A 13,002-nucleotide genomic window follows, 5' to 3' on the forward strand; every position below is an offset into this window, starting at 1 on the left:
AATCAAAGAAACCAACGCGGATCGGTCACCGGTTTAGCCTGTCAGACCACAAACCCTCGCCCCCTCCTATAAATCTTCACCAAACCGAACCAAATCGCCTCCTCTCGATTTTTGGATTCTTTCGGCTCTGCAGCGAGCGAGCGAGCAACCGCGAGGCGAAAAGCCAAGTAAGTTCTCTAAACCAAGCCAAGCCTTGTTTTGCTTTTGGTTTCGTGCCTTTTTCTTTGTTCGTAGGCATTGCATTGCTCCTGGTGTCGCCGCTAGGGTTTGTAATAATCTCTGCTTGGGTTCTCACAGGTAAGATCTGATCGTCTCCGTTCCACTTTGTCTGCCTCTTTACAGCGAAGCGATGGACAAGAGCATGCTCGGAGATCTAGGCTCTCTTCCCGAAGAGGACCAGATGAGAATGTCGGCCATGATTGATCAGATCCAGATCCGCGATAGGTATTTCGAGCTATATTGCAAATTTCATTTATGTATCTGGTTTTTGTCTTTTTTTCGATCTTTTAATATTACTTGGACGAACTACTGGATAGATTGTAAATTAACTAAGCGTTAGTCAGAATGCTTTAAGCAGTGCTACACTCATCATCGACTCCGTTTGCTATCTCCTCTCCGCGCGTTAGAAACTGGCAAACATATACGCGGCTAGGTTGATCAATTGTTTCCTTCTTATGCTTATTTCTCGATGCCACATTAAACTATCAAGTATTCCCAATTGTCAATACAAGTGGCGAGGTTGTACATGTCAGTTGCTACTTTATCTATTAATAAGAAGTAACTCGAAAGTGCATTTGAACGCTTGTCTTTACTGATGGTTTGTTATGGCTGAATCCTACGAACTGTTGAAGTGACCTATTACTATGTAGCAAGATGAATTTTGGCGATAGACAGAATTTTGGCATAAGAGGGTCATTTGTTGCAATTTCTGTGTTGAATTTTTTTTATAGTGCTCAACACATGAAGGAACAGTAGTTGGACTGGTGTTTAAGGAATTTGATGCTGAACTTTTTTTCCTTTCGTTTTTAGAATTTGGTAACGACTAGAATGCAACAATAGTTACTGCACTACTTAGCTTGAAGTGTGATGAATTTACTAATCACATTCAATTCAAAGGAAGTTAGGATTTAGCCAAGAGATCCAATATTAGTTATCGTATAAGTCTCCTGATGAGGTCTGTAAGTTGTTACCAATTGGGATTAGTTGGCTGGGATCCTAGAACAAGAGGCATTCTTTTCCTTGGCTAATGCTAGCAGAGGCGTGCTATTATACATATCTGTTCCACATGTCAGGTGCTGATTTGTTTGGTTGTTATTCTAGAAATATACCTTGTACTTTCCTTACCAGCTCTAAACACACACAGCAGGCTCTCGGTTTGCCTGCATTAGTTAGAATTTTGGTGCTGTAGTTCAACAGGAGTGGAGGTTGAAATTCATTTGACTATGAGTTCTGACGATCAGGTGATTTTCAACCTAGAAGTTTACTGGCCTTTTGATGTAGGAATTAGGAAGCCCAAAAAACATATTTTCATTTCATTGCCATCTCTTCTAAATGTGAGATTCATTTCATTGGATATTCCATTTACTTTTGATTGATAATTTCAATTATTCATGATCGAATAAATTTTATCAATTATTTTTCTTATCTTGTGGATTTTGGAGGGTTGTATGGATCTCTACTCTTAATAACTTTTCAAGTGTTGGAATTTATTGTGTTTTTCCTAAAAGCTGACCTAAAGTATTGGGGGTTTCAAAAAACCCGAACCTGGAATTTTTCAGAGAAAACCCAGCTTGGGCCAGGTTTCAAGTTTTTTTTTTGTAGGTTTTATGTATTTTACATAGTATTTTGTGTAGGATCGAAAAGCGCGCTAGAGGGGGTGAATAGCGTTTGTTGCTTTTTCACCTTTATTGTAAAGTAATAGAGAAAAGCAGTGGAAATAAAGAAGTAAAAGAAGAACAACAAAAACCAAGCTAACACGTTTTTACTTGATTTAGAGCTTGTAATGACTTCTACTCCAAGGGTCACACTCGTTGAGTGTTTATGTTGGGTTTTGGTGTTGTTTGTCGGATTTGTGTTCTGTTGTCGTGGAGAGTTTTTTTGGAGCAGCGTGCAAGTACAAAACTCATAGCGAATTAATTGTTCTTTGTGGTTGCCGAACATTGCTTTTATAAAGTGTTGAGGGCGCCTCCAACTTTATCTGAGGCGCCTTCAAATGCAAAATTTGATCCCATGCGCCTCAGACTCGATAACCTCCACCTACCACGATTTCTATCAGTGCGAGGGTGCCTTCCAGGCACTCCGAGGCATCTCCAATGCATTCCAGGGTGCCTCTCCGTAGTGAAAACTTTATCCTTAAAGTTTATCTGTGCGAGAGTGCCTTCGCCCTATCCAGGGAGTCTTCGTGCAACATTGAGGCTCCTCCGTGCAACTCTAAGACGCCTTGAGCACTGTTTACCTGAGACTAACTTGTGTATTTCAGCTCCTGTAAAATAAAGTTAACACAATATAAAATAGTATTTATTAATTAATTTGACAGTCTTGGGATTGTTTGGTTCTGACTTTTGGATTTCTCATGAAATTCTAGGTCAAGTCGACGCTTACTATTCCCCCAATGGGGAGCGTGTCATCGCCTATTCCTCTCAGGAGAATTATCTTTTGCCAAATACTCATTTGGACGTTTGCTTAGCATCTGACCTTGACCTCCGGGATTTCTGCTAAACGCCCAATCCTTGATCCGCCTAGACTTTCGCTTGGTGTACGTGACCCTCAGGACTTCTGTCTGATGTCCTCGATTTGCCAAGTCTAAGACCCAGTCCACCTGCTCAGGACTTCGTGTCCAATCCTCTCGACTAGGATTTCATACTCAATCCCTTGACCAGGATTTCGTGCTCAATCCCTTGACTAGGACTTCGTGCTCAATCCCCTTACCAAGATTTCGTTGCCTAGTCTCAACTAGGTCTTGCGCTATACATTTAGGTAAGTTTGTTAGATCACAACACAATTTAACTTTGAAGCATTTGCCATTATCAATATCGGGTTCGATTAGTTGGTACTTCCAACACCAATATTTTGTAGATATCTGGTATATAAATGTATGGTATATATCATTTTTGGAAAGCAACTCAAGCCTAAATTTTCAAATCATTGAACTTGAAACCCACCACTAAGGGATTGTTAGGAGTTTGCCTAAAGTTTGTACTATCACTAGGGGTTTGATATCTAGTTACAACCTGTTGGGACTTCCTCACTTGCTAAATATTTATTCATCCTTAACCTACTTGGGACTTTCAATGCTAAACATCTAGTCCTCTTAACTTGTCTAGACATTCTATGCCAACACTTAACCTCAACCTATTTGGACATCATCTAATGTTAACTATCTAGTCAATGTTAACATATTGGCCTACCTTAAAGTTACCTCGATTATATTGCCCACAATTGGATTGTGCCAACATATTGTTCAAATATCAAATCACAGACCTTCTTGTCTATTTGGTTCAAGTTGTATTTGATTGCACCAACACAATCTGCTACTAGTGTATTGGCAGTTGCTTTTAGAATCAGGCCATCGTTTATATTTTATTGGTCAACTATCACACCTCATGCCTTATGATTTGCTTGTTTCTTACTGGGCTGCGTATATCCTTTGAATTTCGATATTTCATTTACTGTTCGACAACTTATTGTTCTATCAATGATCAACTGGTCTCCTGTCTGATTATTCTTTGCGAACATGCAGTTTAAGAATGTACAATTCACTGGTCGAGAAGTGCTTTACTGACTGTGTAGACTCCTTCAAGCGGAAATCTCTCGACAAGCAAGAAGAAACATGCATCAAACGCTGTGCTGAGAAATTTCTGAAGCATTCCATGAGGGTCGGCATGAGATTTGCGGAGTTGAACCAGGGTGCTCCCACTCCTGATTAATGTAGTTAAAGCTGGCCATTTTCCTATATCACAGGTCTCTCGCTTCCCATAATCATTGACTGCTGTGTTCTTAGGGGAATTGAGTTCAGACTGAAATTATTTAAATTTACATTTGTCCGTCGGAGAGCTTCCGATTAGCTCAGCAGAGTTTGTTGCAATTTTCAGCACTAAGATTTGGCCTATTAATTAATCTTATTATAAAATAAAGCTCAAGCAATTAGATCTTGCATCAGCCAAAATTAACTACCTTGATTGGATTGGTGCTGTTTGTTAAAGGGAAATTTTCTCTTTACTTTTTTTTTTCTTCTGAAAATCCCCTTCTGTCAGAGTAAACAAAAATATTGAACCAGAAATCGAAGGAGGACACTTCATTCGGCAGGTTTAGTTTAATTTTGATATCTTAGATTCTAATTCACGAGTTGTTTTTTTTACGATGATAGGCCAAATATAACCAATGAGGATATTGGAGGTTTCAATTTTTGGAGACGATTCCTTTAGTTTCCTACCACGAACCAGGAGCTACTAGATGGCCGGTCGCTCTTCTAGTCATGAAATAGAAAGATAGTATATATGGCATTACGATTCAAACAGCAACAGTAGTACTTCTAAAGATAAGATTTAGGACTTGGCAAATGAAAGAGCAATGAAGACACCAGTAAAAAAATTAGTCTCTGAGGTCGGCGTCTCTCTTCACCGACCGTTCATCTCCGCCGGAAGCCAGTGGCGGCCGCTCAGCTGCTCCAGAAACTTGCTCAGCCGCATATGCTTTGCGGCCCACTGATCTGCTAATTTTTGCTCCTTTGCCTCCGCGTCTTTCTTCAGCCCGGCAATCTGCTCCTTGTACTCTACCTCAATTCTCTCCAGCGCCGCCTTCTGCTCCTCCCTCAGCGCCCGCACCTTGGCCTCGATCTCCTCCAGCTTCTCCCTCCTTTTGCATGCCTTCTCCGTCTCCAGCTGCAGTTCCAGCCGCTTCAGTCTCCAAGCTGCTTCCTTTTTGTGTTCCATCCACGCCCGGTGCCCGTCCTCCAATTCCCTGCAGCACTCGACCAGCTCCGGCATGATATGTCCGCCTTCGATGCCATGCTGCGAGTTACCCAAACCCAATCTACCTTCGGCCCCCCGTTCAGCCTGAAGCCACGGCCTGGGAGACGGAGGCGTAACTGACGGCGAGAGCGTCAGAGTAACCGATGGCGGCGGCGGTGGCGGAGGTCTGTGGCCGCCGGCGCCATTGTTCGCGAGCCACGGTGGGAGGAAAGGGGTGGCCATCAACAGCGGCGCGACGTGCTGCTCCTTGACTAGCTTCTCCGCAAAGCCCTCGAGGATGCGGTCGTACTTGCCTGGCTCGGCGGCCGAAGCAGAGGATTTCTCGATGATCTCCCGACGCTCCCTCTGCTGCTTCTCCCGGAAGACCTCCCACCACTTGCCCAGCCGCTTGGCGGTACGCCCAGGGATCTCGGCCGCGATCTTCTTCCACTTATTGCCGTGCTTGGCCTGCAGGCGAATGACGAGGTGCTGCTCCTCCTCGGTCAGCGACCCTTTCTTGATCCCGGGCTTGAGGTAGTTCTTCCACCTCTCCAAGCAGGATTTGGCGTCCCGATCAAGGGCAACGTTCATGCGCTGGGAAACGAGGTGCCACTCCCTGGCTCCATACTGCTTTACATAAGCACGCAATATGTCGTCCTCCTCGGCCTTCCACCGCTGTCTATCCTTCATTTGCTGACTTCCATTGCCATCTCTCCCAATAACTCATAACTTTGTGCTTTTTTTTTAAAAGTCTTTTGATCCCTTTCCTGTTCTGGGCAAGGTTCGACAACACAATAATTATGCTAACATCTCAATCCTACAGAGTAACCCGATCAAGATCGTCAGTAAGAATTCAACGGTAGTTGTTTTGTATTCAGCTGCGCCACAAGTTATAATTTTCTACAGCATATGATTCCAATAAGAAGCATCCAAACTTGTTTAGAGGAGACATAACAAATTAGTTCGGAATGGCACAGAAACATACAATTGTCCAAATCAAAGATTGTTCATTCCAACATTTTTTTGTCTCAAAGAAAAGACGAAGCTTTTGGTAGACCATACATCCAAAGCAGCTTATAGATTTGTCTGATAAATTTCTAGACTAAACGGATGGCGCAAGGCATGCAGAGTTATAGGAATAGAACAAGTCAAAACACACCAAAGAAAAGGAATCATTGAAGTCTTACGGCGGCCTTCCGATGATACTGAGAACCAAAGCAGAGCTCTTCACGCCGCAGCAGCAGCAGTAGCAGCAGCAGAGACAGCGAGATGCAAGGAAGCGGAATGAATTTTCACCAAATGAGCAGAAGGTGGTCCGTAGGATAAAATATAGTGGAAGGAAAGGCGAAGGGTAGGGGAAGGAGGTGCGACAGCCGCGCAAAAGGAGCGCACGCGAGTGGGGAAGAAAAAAAAGACGAAAGGTGGGCGAGGAAGAGGACAGGGACTAAAAGACTAGTCACGTAGGACGACAAAAGACAGTGGGGAGGTGTAAGAACTGTGTCGGGGTGTTGACGTCAAAGAGGAATGTGATGCCATTCTCGTGCGTTTACGAGCTACTGGAGCCCTACCCTTTATGATCCATCTCCATATTGTGTCGATGAGGTAGCTAGCTGTGCCCCCTTCTTCTTCTCCAGTCTTTTTAATTACAAAATAGTAGTAAACTCCAAAGAGGAGGTTTTCCAATCAGAGTTAAAAGGTTCACTGCGTCTGAGATTTCTGTAGGATTTTTTGTAATCATCTTCGACCATTAAAAACATATATATATTAAAACATGACAACACTAACTTTTGACCGCACGAGGTAAAAGACAAAGCAACCCAAAAAATGAGAAGGCGATCGCTTTAGTCCACTCGCTCACAAAAGCTGAAAAGGAACAGGCCAAATCATAGAGGGGGAGGGGAAGGGGATCTGACATGACCGCTGGCAGTTGCCTCCTGGAGAGTGGCGCGTTACTTTCTTTCGTGCGATGCTTCGTCAGCCAAGCTTGTCACGGCGAGAAGAAGAACCATCGCTTCGCCATCGTCCTGCCTACGTGGGCGTGATGGGATGCTGCCCTTTTTGTTTTTGCAGGCAGCGATGGGGCTTAGTTTAGCTCCCTACTAATCAGCTTTACTTTTATTTTGGCAAAAGCTGTATGGTGTAATTACATCGCAGTGAGCGTAGTCGGTGTGCCCCGCAACGGACGGGATCTGTTGCTGTGGGGGCAAGTGGGCAACGGGCGCGGGCGTCGAGAGCGGCATTGGCTCAGTGGCGGTGTGGCAGGCAGAGCAGGCAAGGGGATGGCAGCAGTGCAGTGTGGGCATGGGTGGTGGGTTGGAGAGGAGGTAGTGCGTGTTTCGCGGCGGCAGCGGCAGGAAGAGGAGCAGTAGGAATGGAGGATAGAATAGGGAGGCTGGGCAGGCCAACTGGAGCGATGGGGACGCGACGACGCGCTATCTCCATCTGTGTTTGTTGGGTGGCATTCTTTTCTCATTTTTTCTCTTTATCTCTGACCCGCTCGGTGCTCGCCTTGGTGTCAGCGACTGGTTACGTCGCTCTCGGCTTCGGCGTGGATCCGGGTGCAGATTTGGATTCGGAGGGATGGCTCCGCTCTGCTCGTTTGTCTCCGCGTGTTTCAGGCTCGACTTCTGCGGAGATCGCCGGACCACTTTTGGAGCCATTTAAATCTCACTCCTATTCAGTTGTACCAACTCCTGTCGTGTTGCAAATCCAACCAAAATAAATAAATAAATAACGTATGGGAGGGTTTTACAATTATCACAGCTGGTTTACCCGGATGAAATCAGATGAAGATGAGAGAAATATATATATATATAGATTCCCGATATCTTTCTTCTGGGCAGAATAGAGCTTTCCTTCACGGATTCGTACAGAAACCCTGTCTTTGCACTCACCTCTAGGAGATTCAAGTTTGGAAGAGTTCTGCCCATGGGCTCGGGCGTGATGGCACTCGATAAAAACGAGTGCAATTGATTATGGTTGCGGTTGATGAAGATGAGGGCCAATGGTGATGGCTGGAGCAGTGTCAGGATTAGTAAGATGAAGGTTAAAGCGGGAGAAAAATAAGAGAGGAGAGAATTATATTCTGATTCTTAACATGCAAAATATAAATTCAAAAGTATTTCTAGATTTAATTTGCACGAGAACTTCAACTGCATTTTTGAGCAAAGCAACATAGAAGGTCGCTGTGGAAGATGAAATCGGCTGTGTACTAATGTTTACTCGCCAACATATATGAACACGTCTAATGAATCTTTAAAGAGGATGGTCTTTGTGATTATGTAGGTGTGACACGATGTGTTATGAGTGGACTTAGTAGTGAGATGAAAGTTAAAGTGACGATCATGACTAACAAGATTGAATGAGATGACAATCAAGATCGAAATTTAAATAGATAGCCAAATCACTTTCACTGAGACTCAGCTTCTTATTCCTCAAAAGCTAAGACAATCAGTATGGAATCGGTCAACCTCAAAATCGGTCGGACTTAAGTGACTCAGTGCTCCAAACCTCAATGCTAAGATACACATAATAAACCTGGTAAGCTCCAGCAACGGTTGGGCATACAAGGCCCAGCTCCCCGCTTCTATGGGCATACAAGACCCAACTTTCAACATATGGTCAGTCAGCCCAAGGGCTAGTCGGGTATACAGGGCATAATTTCCTTGCATCAATACGCCAACTCTCCGCATATAGCCGGGCGGCCCAAGGGTCGGTCGGCTTTACACGGCATAGTTCTCTATCTTTCAGCATTAAGACAATTCTCAGTCTAAGAGCGGGTCATACTGAAAGGACTTAGTTCCTCATTTCTATTGTCAATCTCCCATCATACAGCAAGTCGGCTATTATGCCAGTGGACTATCTCTAGGGGACAACATTGTCAAAGAATCACAATAACCCAACAAAAAAATAAACAGCTACTTGTCAAGGAATATTCCGTTATACCCACAGTGGAACCTTCGTATGAGCATGGTTATATGCCTTCCAGTAATTGATAGCAAATATTCTCAGCCGCGTCATTTATTGCGGAGGTTATAGAAGATCGTTCATATACATGTAACCAAAGATTCCTCGGAGGATAACTGCACATCCTCCAGACTGTACATCTTTCATTACTCAACATTTCTAACAACAAATATTCACTGTCGCCTCATTAATTGCAAAGGTTATGAGAGACAGCATAAAACGGGGGTCTCTTTGTTGGCAAGATACGTAAAAAATGCCTATTCATCTTATTCTCTACTTTTCGCTTGGCCACAGTATTGACTTGAGCATCAGAGTTCCTGCGTCAGGGACCCCCTCCCTGGTTCTCGCTTTAACACTTTCCTTTACTCTCTTTGCAATGTGCACAGGAAGAAGTGCCCCGGAGGAGTGCCAAGTGTCATTTCTTCTCCGTCCAGAGTCTTCTCCCAGTCAACAACAGAGTCATCTACTCAGCGCGTCATCTCCATGACTTTCAGACAAGATCAAAGTTGGCATCGTCTGTTGGAACTTCACCTAAATTTATTATGCAGAGATGGATGAGACTGGACGATTCACAATAGTCACCTTTGTTGGAATTCTAAGGTTGTTTTGATGTGATCAAACAAGTTAAGTTAGGTCATATGATATTTTAACCTTGTGTCTAAGTGTGCAAAAACTTAGCACAAGAAGTCGAGCAAAAGACGCAGTTAGCGAGAAGGACGACACGGGAGAGAGCCGACGGGCTCGGTGCGTCTGAGAGACGAGGTGCTGCGGAAGAGTACGCGGGCGGACTAGAAGGAGGTGTGCGGTGTTTCGGAGGGACGAGATGCCGGAGCAGAAGGTTGCTCGAGAAGGTCAGAAATTGAGTTCGGGTGAGCCCTATTCCGGATGACCGAGATCACCTAAGCGAGCAGATCCAGAGCGAAAGATCTGGATTGAGGCGAACAAAACCGGGGCAGAGGGCCCGGATCGGAAAAAGTCAACCGTGTTAACTTTAAGGCTCTGGGCGCTCGGAGCGATTCTAAGCTCCCAACACCCGATTCTATCCAGATCACGTTTGACCACGATCCGTTACTGAGGGGATAAAGTTTTTTCTCCCTCCAGGTGCCTGGAACCCTTCCAGGCGCCCCAACCAAGGCTATAAATATAGCCTTGGTCCAAGAAGTTAAAATCAACAAGCATCCTTGCAAACAACACTTATACACACTTTAGTTTTTATTTAGCTTCTCATTTTTTGTGCTTCATTGTTATAAAGAGGCTTCTACGCCTGAAGGAGATCTTTAGTGTGTGTGTTAACTTTCTTGGATTAACAACCTTCCCGGTTGTAACCAAGTAAATCTGTGAGCCTCGTCTTTGTGGTTTATTTCTGATTTTATTTATGCAAGTGTTCTTTTAAGTCTGAGAAAGATATTTTTTATTTTAATTGTACAGGGGTTATTCAACCCCCCTTCTAGCCGGCCCAACGGTCCCAACAAGTGGTATCAGAGCTAGGATGTTTTAGGAGAACTAACTACTGATCAAAGCAAAGACGATGGCTGGACCGAGCATCTGCCCATCAAAGTTCGAGGGGGAGTTAGCGAGTTGGAAAAAGAGAATGGAGGCATTTTTCAAAACTGATTTTGATTTATCATTAATAATGGAATTTGGTTTTGAAGCACCCAAGGGCAAGGAAAAATATCAATGGATAAAGAAGGAACAAGACGACTACGTGGGAAACGGCAGGGCAAAATTTCATCTGCTGAGTGTACTACCGCCACAAGAAGTCAACCGGATCGGAGCTTACAAGTCTACAAAGGAGCTCTGGAAGAAATTCTTGGAACTACACGAGGGAACTTCGAAGGCGAAACTTGTGAGACGGGACCTACTTCGCAATCAACTCACCAACCTTCGATTTGAAGAAAACGGAACTATAGCCCACCTTCACTCGATGATCAAGGAGCTAATCACCGGACTTTCGAATCTCGAAGAAAATGTAAGTAACCGAGATTCGCTAAGGTACGCATTTAATGCATTCCCTAGACATATGAAATGGGTATCATTAGTAGATGTCTACTATATCTCTAAGGATCTAGAAATTGTTACCTTAGAATAGTTGTTTTCAACTTTTGAAATCCATGAGTCAAAATGTGCAGATATGAAGAAGGAACTGACGCACAACATTGCCCTTAAGGCAAGGATGGATGAACAAGAATCAGAATCTTCTCTCGAGGATGAAGAAACGACAATGATGGTAAGACATTTTAAAAAATTGTTTAAATCAAGAAAAGTTAACCATCCGCAGGATAGAAAGAAAAGGATAATTAAATGCTATCACTGCAACGAAGAAGGGTACGTTAAGAACAACTGCCCTAAGCTAAGGAACAAGGATAAGGACAAAGGAAAGAAGCATGTCTAAATGAACAAGTACAAGACTTTAAAGGCGACATAGGACGAAACGTCGTCCGAATTGGAAGTTGAGGCATTCTCTGGGCTTACGTTGATGGCAAGTCATCAAGATGAATGCAAAGAAAACTCTTCCGAAATGAGCATCGAGAGTATCGATGAAGGGGGAGCAACATCGAAAGAAAGCAACAGTTCAGGGGGAGCCATGGACAACGAGATCGACAAAGTAAGTCGGGTACGATCTCTTCCTCCCGATAAAATATTTAAATTCATAAAATTATTATTTAAAGATTGTTGTAAATTAGAAAAAGAAATTTAAAAACTAAAAGTAATTCTAGCAAAGTCCTGCCCATTTGAAGATTTTGATAACTTAAAGTTAGAAAATGACAATCTACAAAAAAAATAAATAAATAAAAGACTTGAAAAATCATTCATGCACATATATCACAAATATTAGAAGATATAATTTAAACTGGTATTTTAAATATCATAAAGGACAAATTAGAAATATTTCAAAGAAATATATCCCTAAGAAATTTCTAATTAATTCAGTTGGAAGGAACCTTTATTGGTTTCCAAAGTCTTGTCTTAATTAAAAAATTTAAATTGGACTTAGGGCTTTCAGACAGTACATTAAACATCTAATTTCCTTATGAGACTTTGTCGAGAAGTGGATGATCCAATAACTAAGAAGGCCTAGTGTCTCGCCACAGCTTGGAAGTCAAATATTGAAATAAAATGTTTAATTAACTAACTGATAAAGTATTAAAATTGAAATTAGATAGTGTTTTGAATAGTTGTTCAATGTTTTTTGAAAAACTCTAAATTTTTCTATGCAAAAATGTTTTAACTTCTTATTTTCTTTCTTAAAGTCTTAAAGTTTTTTCTTTTGCTTTACCAATAACATGTTTTAAACTTAGAAAATTTTCCTTAGAAATTTTGTTACTTAGAAATTTTTTCAAGATTTACTCCACTAAACTTTCTACAAAAATTAATACTTGAAAAATGTTTAACTCAGGAAACTTTCATTTTTTAGAAAATATTTTTACTTAGAAAATGTTTCTAAAATTATTGCATTATTAGCACTATCAAAATTGTTATAAATATTTTTAAATCAGAGTTTACTTAGAATTTTTTTTTTAGAAATTCAAATTTTTATAAAAGTTACCCTTAGATTTTTCTTGGTACCCCATTTTTGTGTGATCAAAGAGGGAGAAGGAAAAAATTAAGTCTAGGGGGAGGTAGATTCTTTTTCAAATTAAATATTATTTTTTATTATAGAATTTATTGTTTTAACTTTATATCTTTTACCCTAGCTTAATTGAGTTGCTTACATTAAAAAGGGGGAGATTGTTGGAACCCCAATGTTATTTTGATGTGATCAAACAAGTTAAGTTTGGTCCTGTGGTGTTTTAACCTTGTGTCTAAGTGTACAGGAGCTTAGGAGCATAAGAAGTCGAGCAAAAGACGTAGCCAGCGAGAAGGACGACACGGGAGAAAGCCGACGGGCTCGGTGTGTCTGAGGGACGAGGTGCTGCGGAAGAGTACGCGGGCGGACGAGAAGGAGGCGCGCGGTGTTTCCGAGGGATGAGATGCGGGAGCGGAAGGTTGCTCGAGAAGGTCGGAAATTGGGTTCGGGTAAGCCCTATTCCGGATGGCCGAGATCACCCAAGCAAGCGAAGCCGAAGCAGAAGATCTGGGCCGAGGC

General features: G+C 42.5%; 2 protein-coding genes across 6 annotated transcripts; one reads left to right on the forward strand and one right to left on the reverse strand.

The window, feature by feature from the left end:
- Positions 1 to 27: 27 nt before the first annotated feature.
- On the forward strand, positions 28 to 4,158 carry LOC122015393 (mitochondrial import inner membrane translocase subunit Tim9). 3 transcript variants are annotated; one of them, XM_042572272.1, is made up of 3 exons: positions 28 to 167; positions 343 to 444; positions 3,740 to 4,158. In XM_042572272.1, exons 2-3 carry the CDS (start codon positions 350 to 352, stop codon positions 3,924 to 3,926), a joined length of 282 nt encoding a protein of 93 aa, XP_042428206.1. In that variant the 5' UTR covers positions 28 to 167; positions 343 to 349; the 3' UTR covers positions 3,927 to 4,158. The 3 variants fall into 3 exon arrangements, with proteins under 3 accessions (XP_042428206.1, XP_042428198.1, XP_042428214.1); XM_042572264.1 differs by having other exon boundaries at positions 40 to 167; positions 298 to 444; XM_042572280.1 differs by lacking the exon at positions 28 to 167 and adding an exon at positions 192 to 265.
- Positions 4,159 to 4,475: 317 nt separating this feature from the next.
- Positions 4,476 to 6,348, reverse strand: LOC122015373 (transcription factor AS1-like). Of its 3 annotated transcripts, none has more exons than XM_042572253.1 (2): positions 6,137 to 6,348; positions 4,476 to 5,716 (listed from the first exon to the last, which is right to left on the reverse strand). In XM_042572253.1, exon 2 carries the CDS (start codon positions 5,637 to 5,639, stop codon positions 4,617 to 4,619), a length of 1,023 nt encoding a protein of 340 aa, XP_042428187.1. In that variant the 5' UTR covers positions 5,640 to 5,716; positions 6,137 to 6,348; the 3' UTR covers positions 4,476 to 4,616. The 3 variants fall into 3 exon arrangements, with proteins under 3 accessions (XP_042428187.1, XP_042428178.1, XP_042428170.1); XM_042572244.1 differs by having other exon boundaries at positions 4,476 to 5,721; XM_042572236.1 differs by having other exon boundaries at positions 4,476 to 5,766.
- Positions 6,349 to 13,002: the final 6,654 nt, after the last annotated feature.

This window comes from Zingiber officinale, chromosome 1A (assembly GCF_018446385.1).
Source record: "Zingiber officinale cultivar Zhangliang chromosome 1A, Zo_v1.1, whole genome shotgun sequence".
Lineage (NCBI taxonomy): Eukaryota > Viridiplantae > Streptophyta > Magnoliopsida > Zingiberales > Zingiberaceae > Zingiber > Zingiber officinale.

What these genes read in the sequence shown, in the direction of transcription:
- LOC122015393 (XM_042572272.1), top strand. Translation starts at nt 350, where the DNA reads ATGGACAAGAGCATGCTCGGAGATCTAGGCTCTCTTCCCGAAGAGGAC. An exon ending in CAGATCCAGATCCGCGATAG is followed by an intron (nt 445 to 3,739) that starts GTATTTCGAGCT and finishes GCGAACATGCAG; the next exon opens with TTTAAGAATGTACAATTCAC.
- LOC122015373 (XM_042572253.1), bottom strand. Translation starts at nt 5,639, where the DNA reads ATGAAGGATAGACAGCGGTGGAAGGCCGAGGAGGACGACATATTGCGT.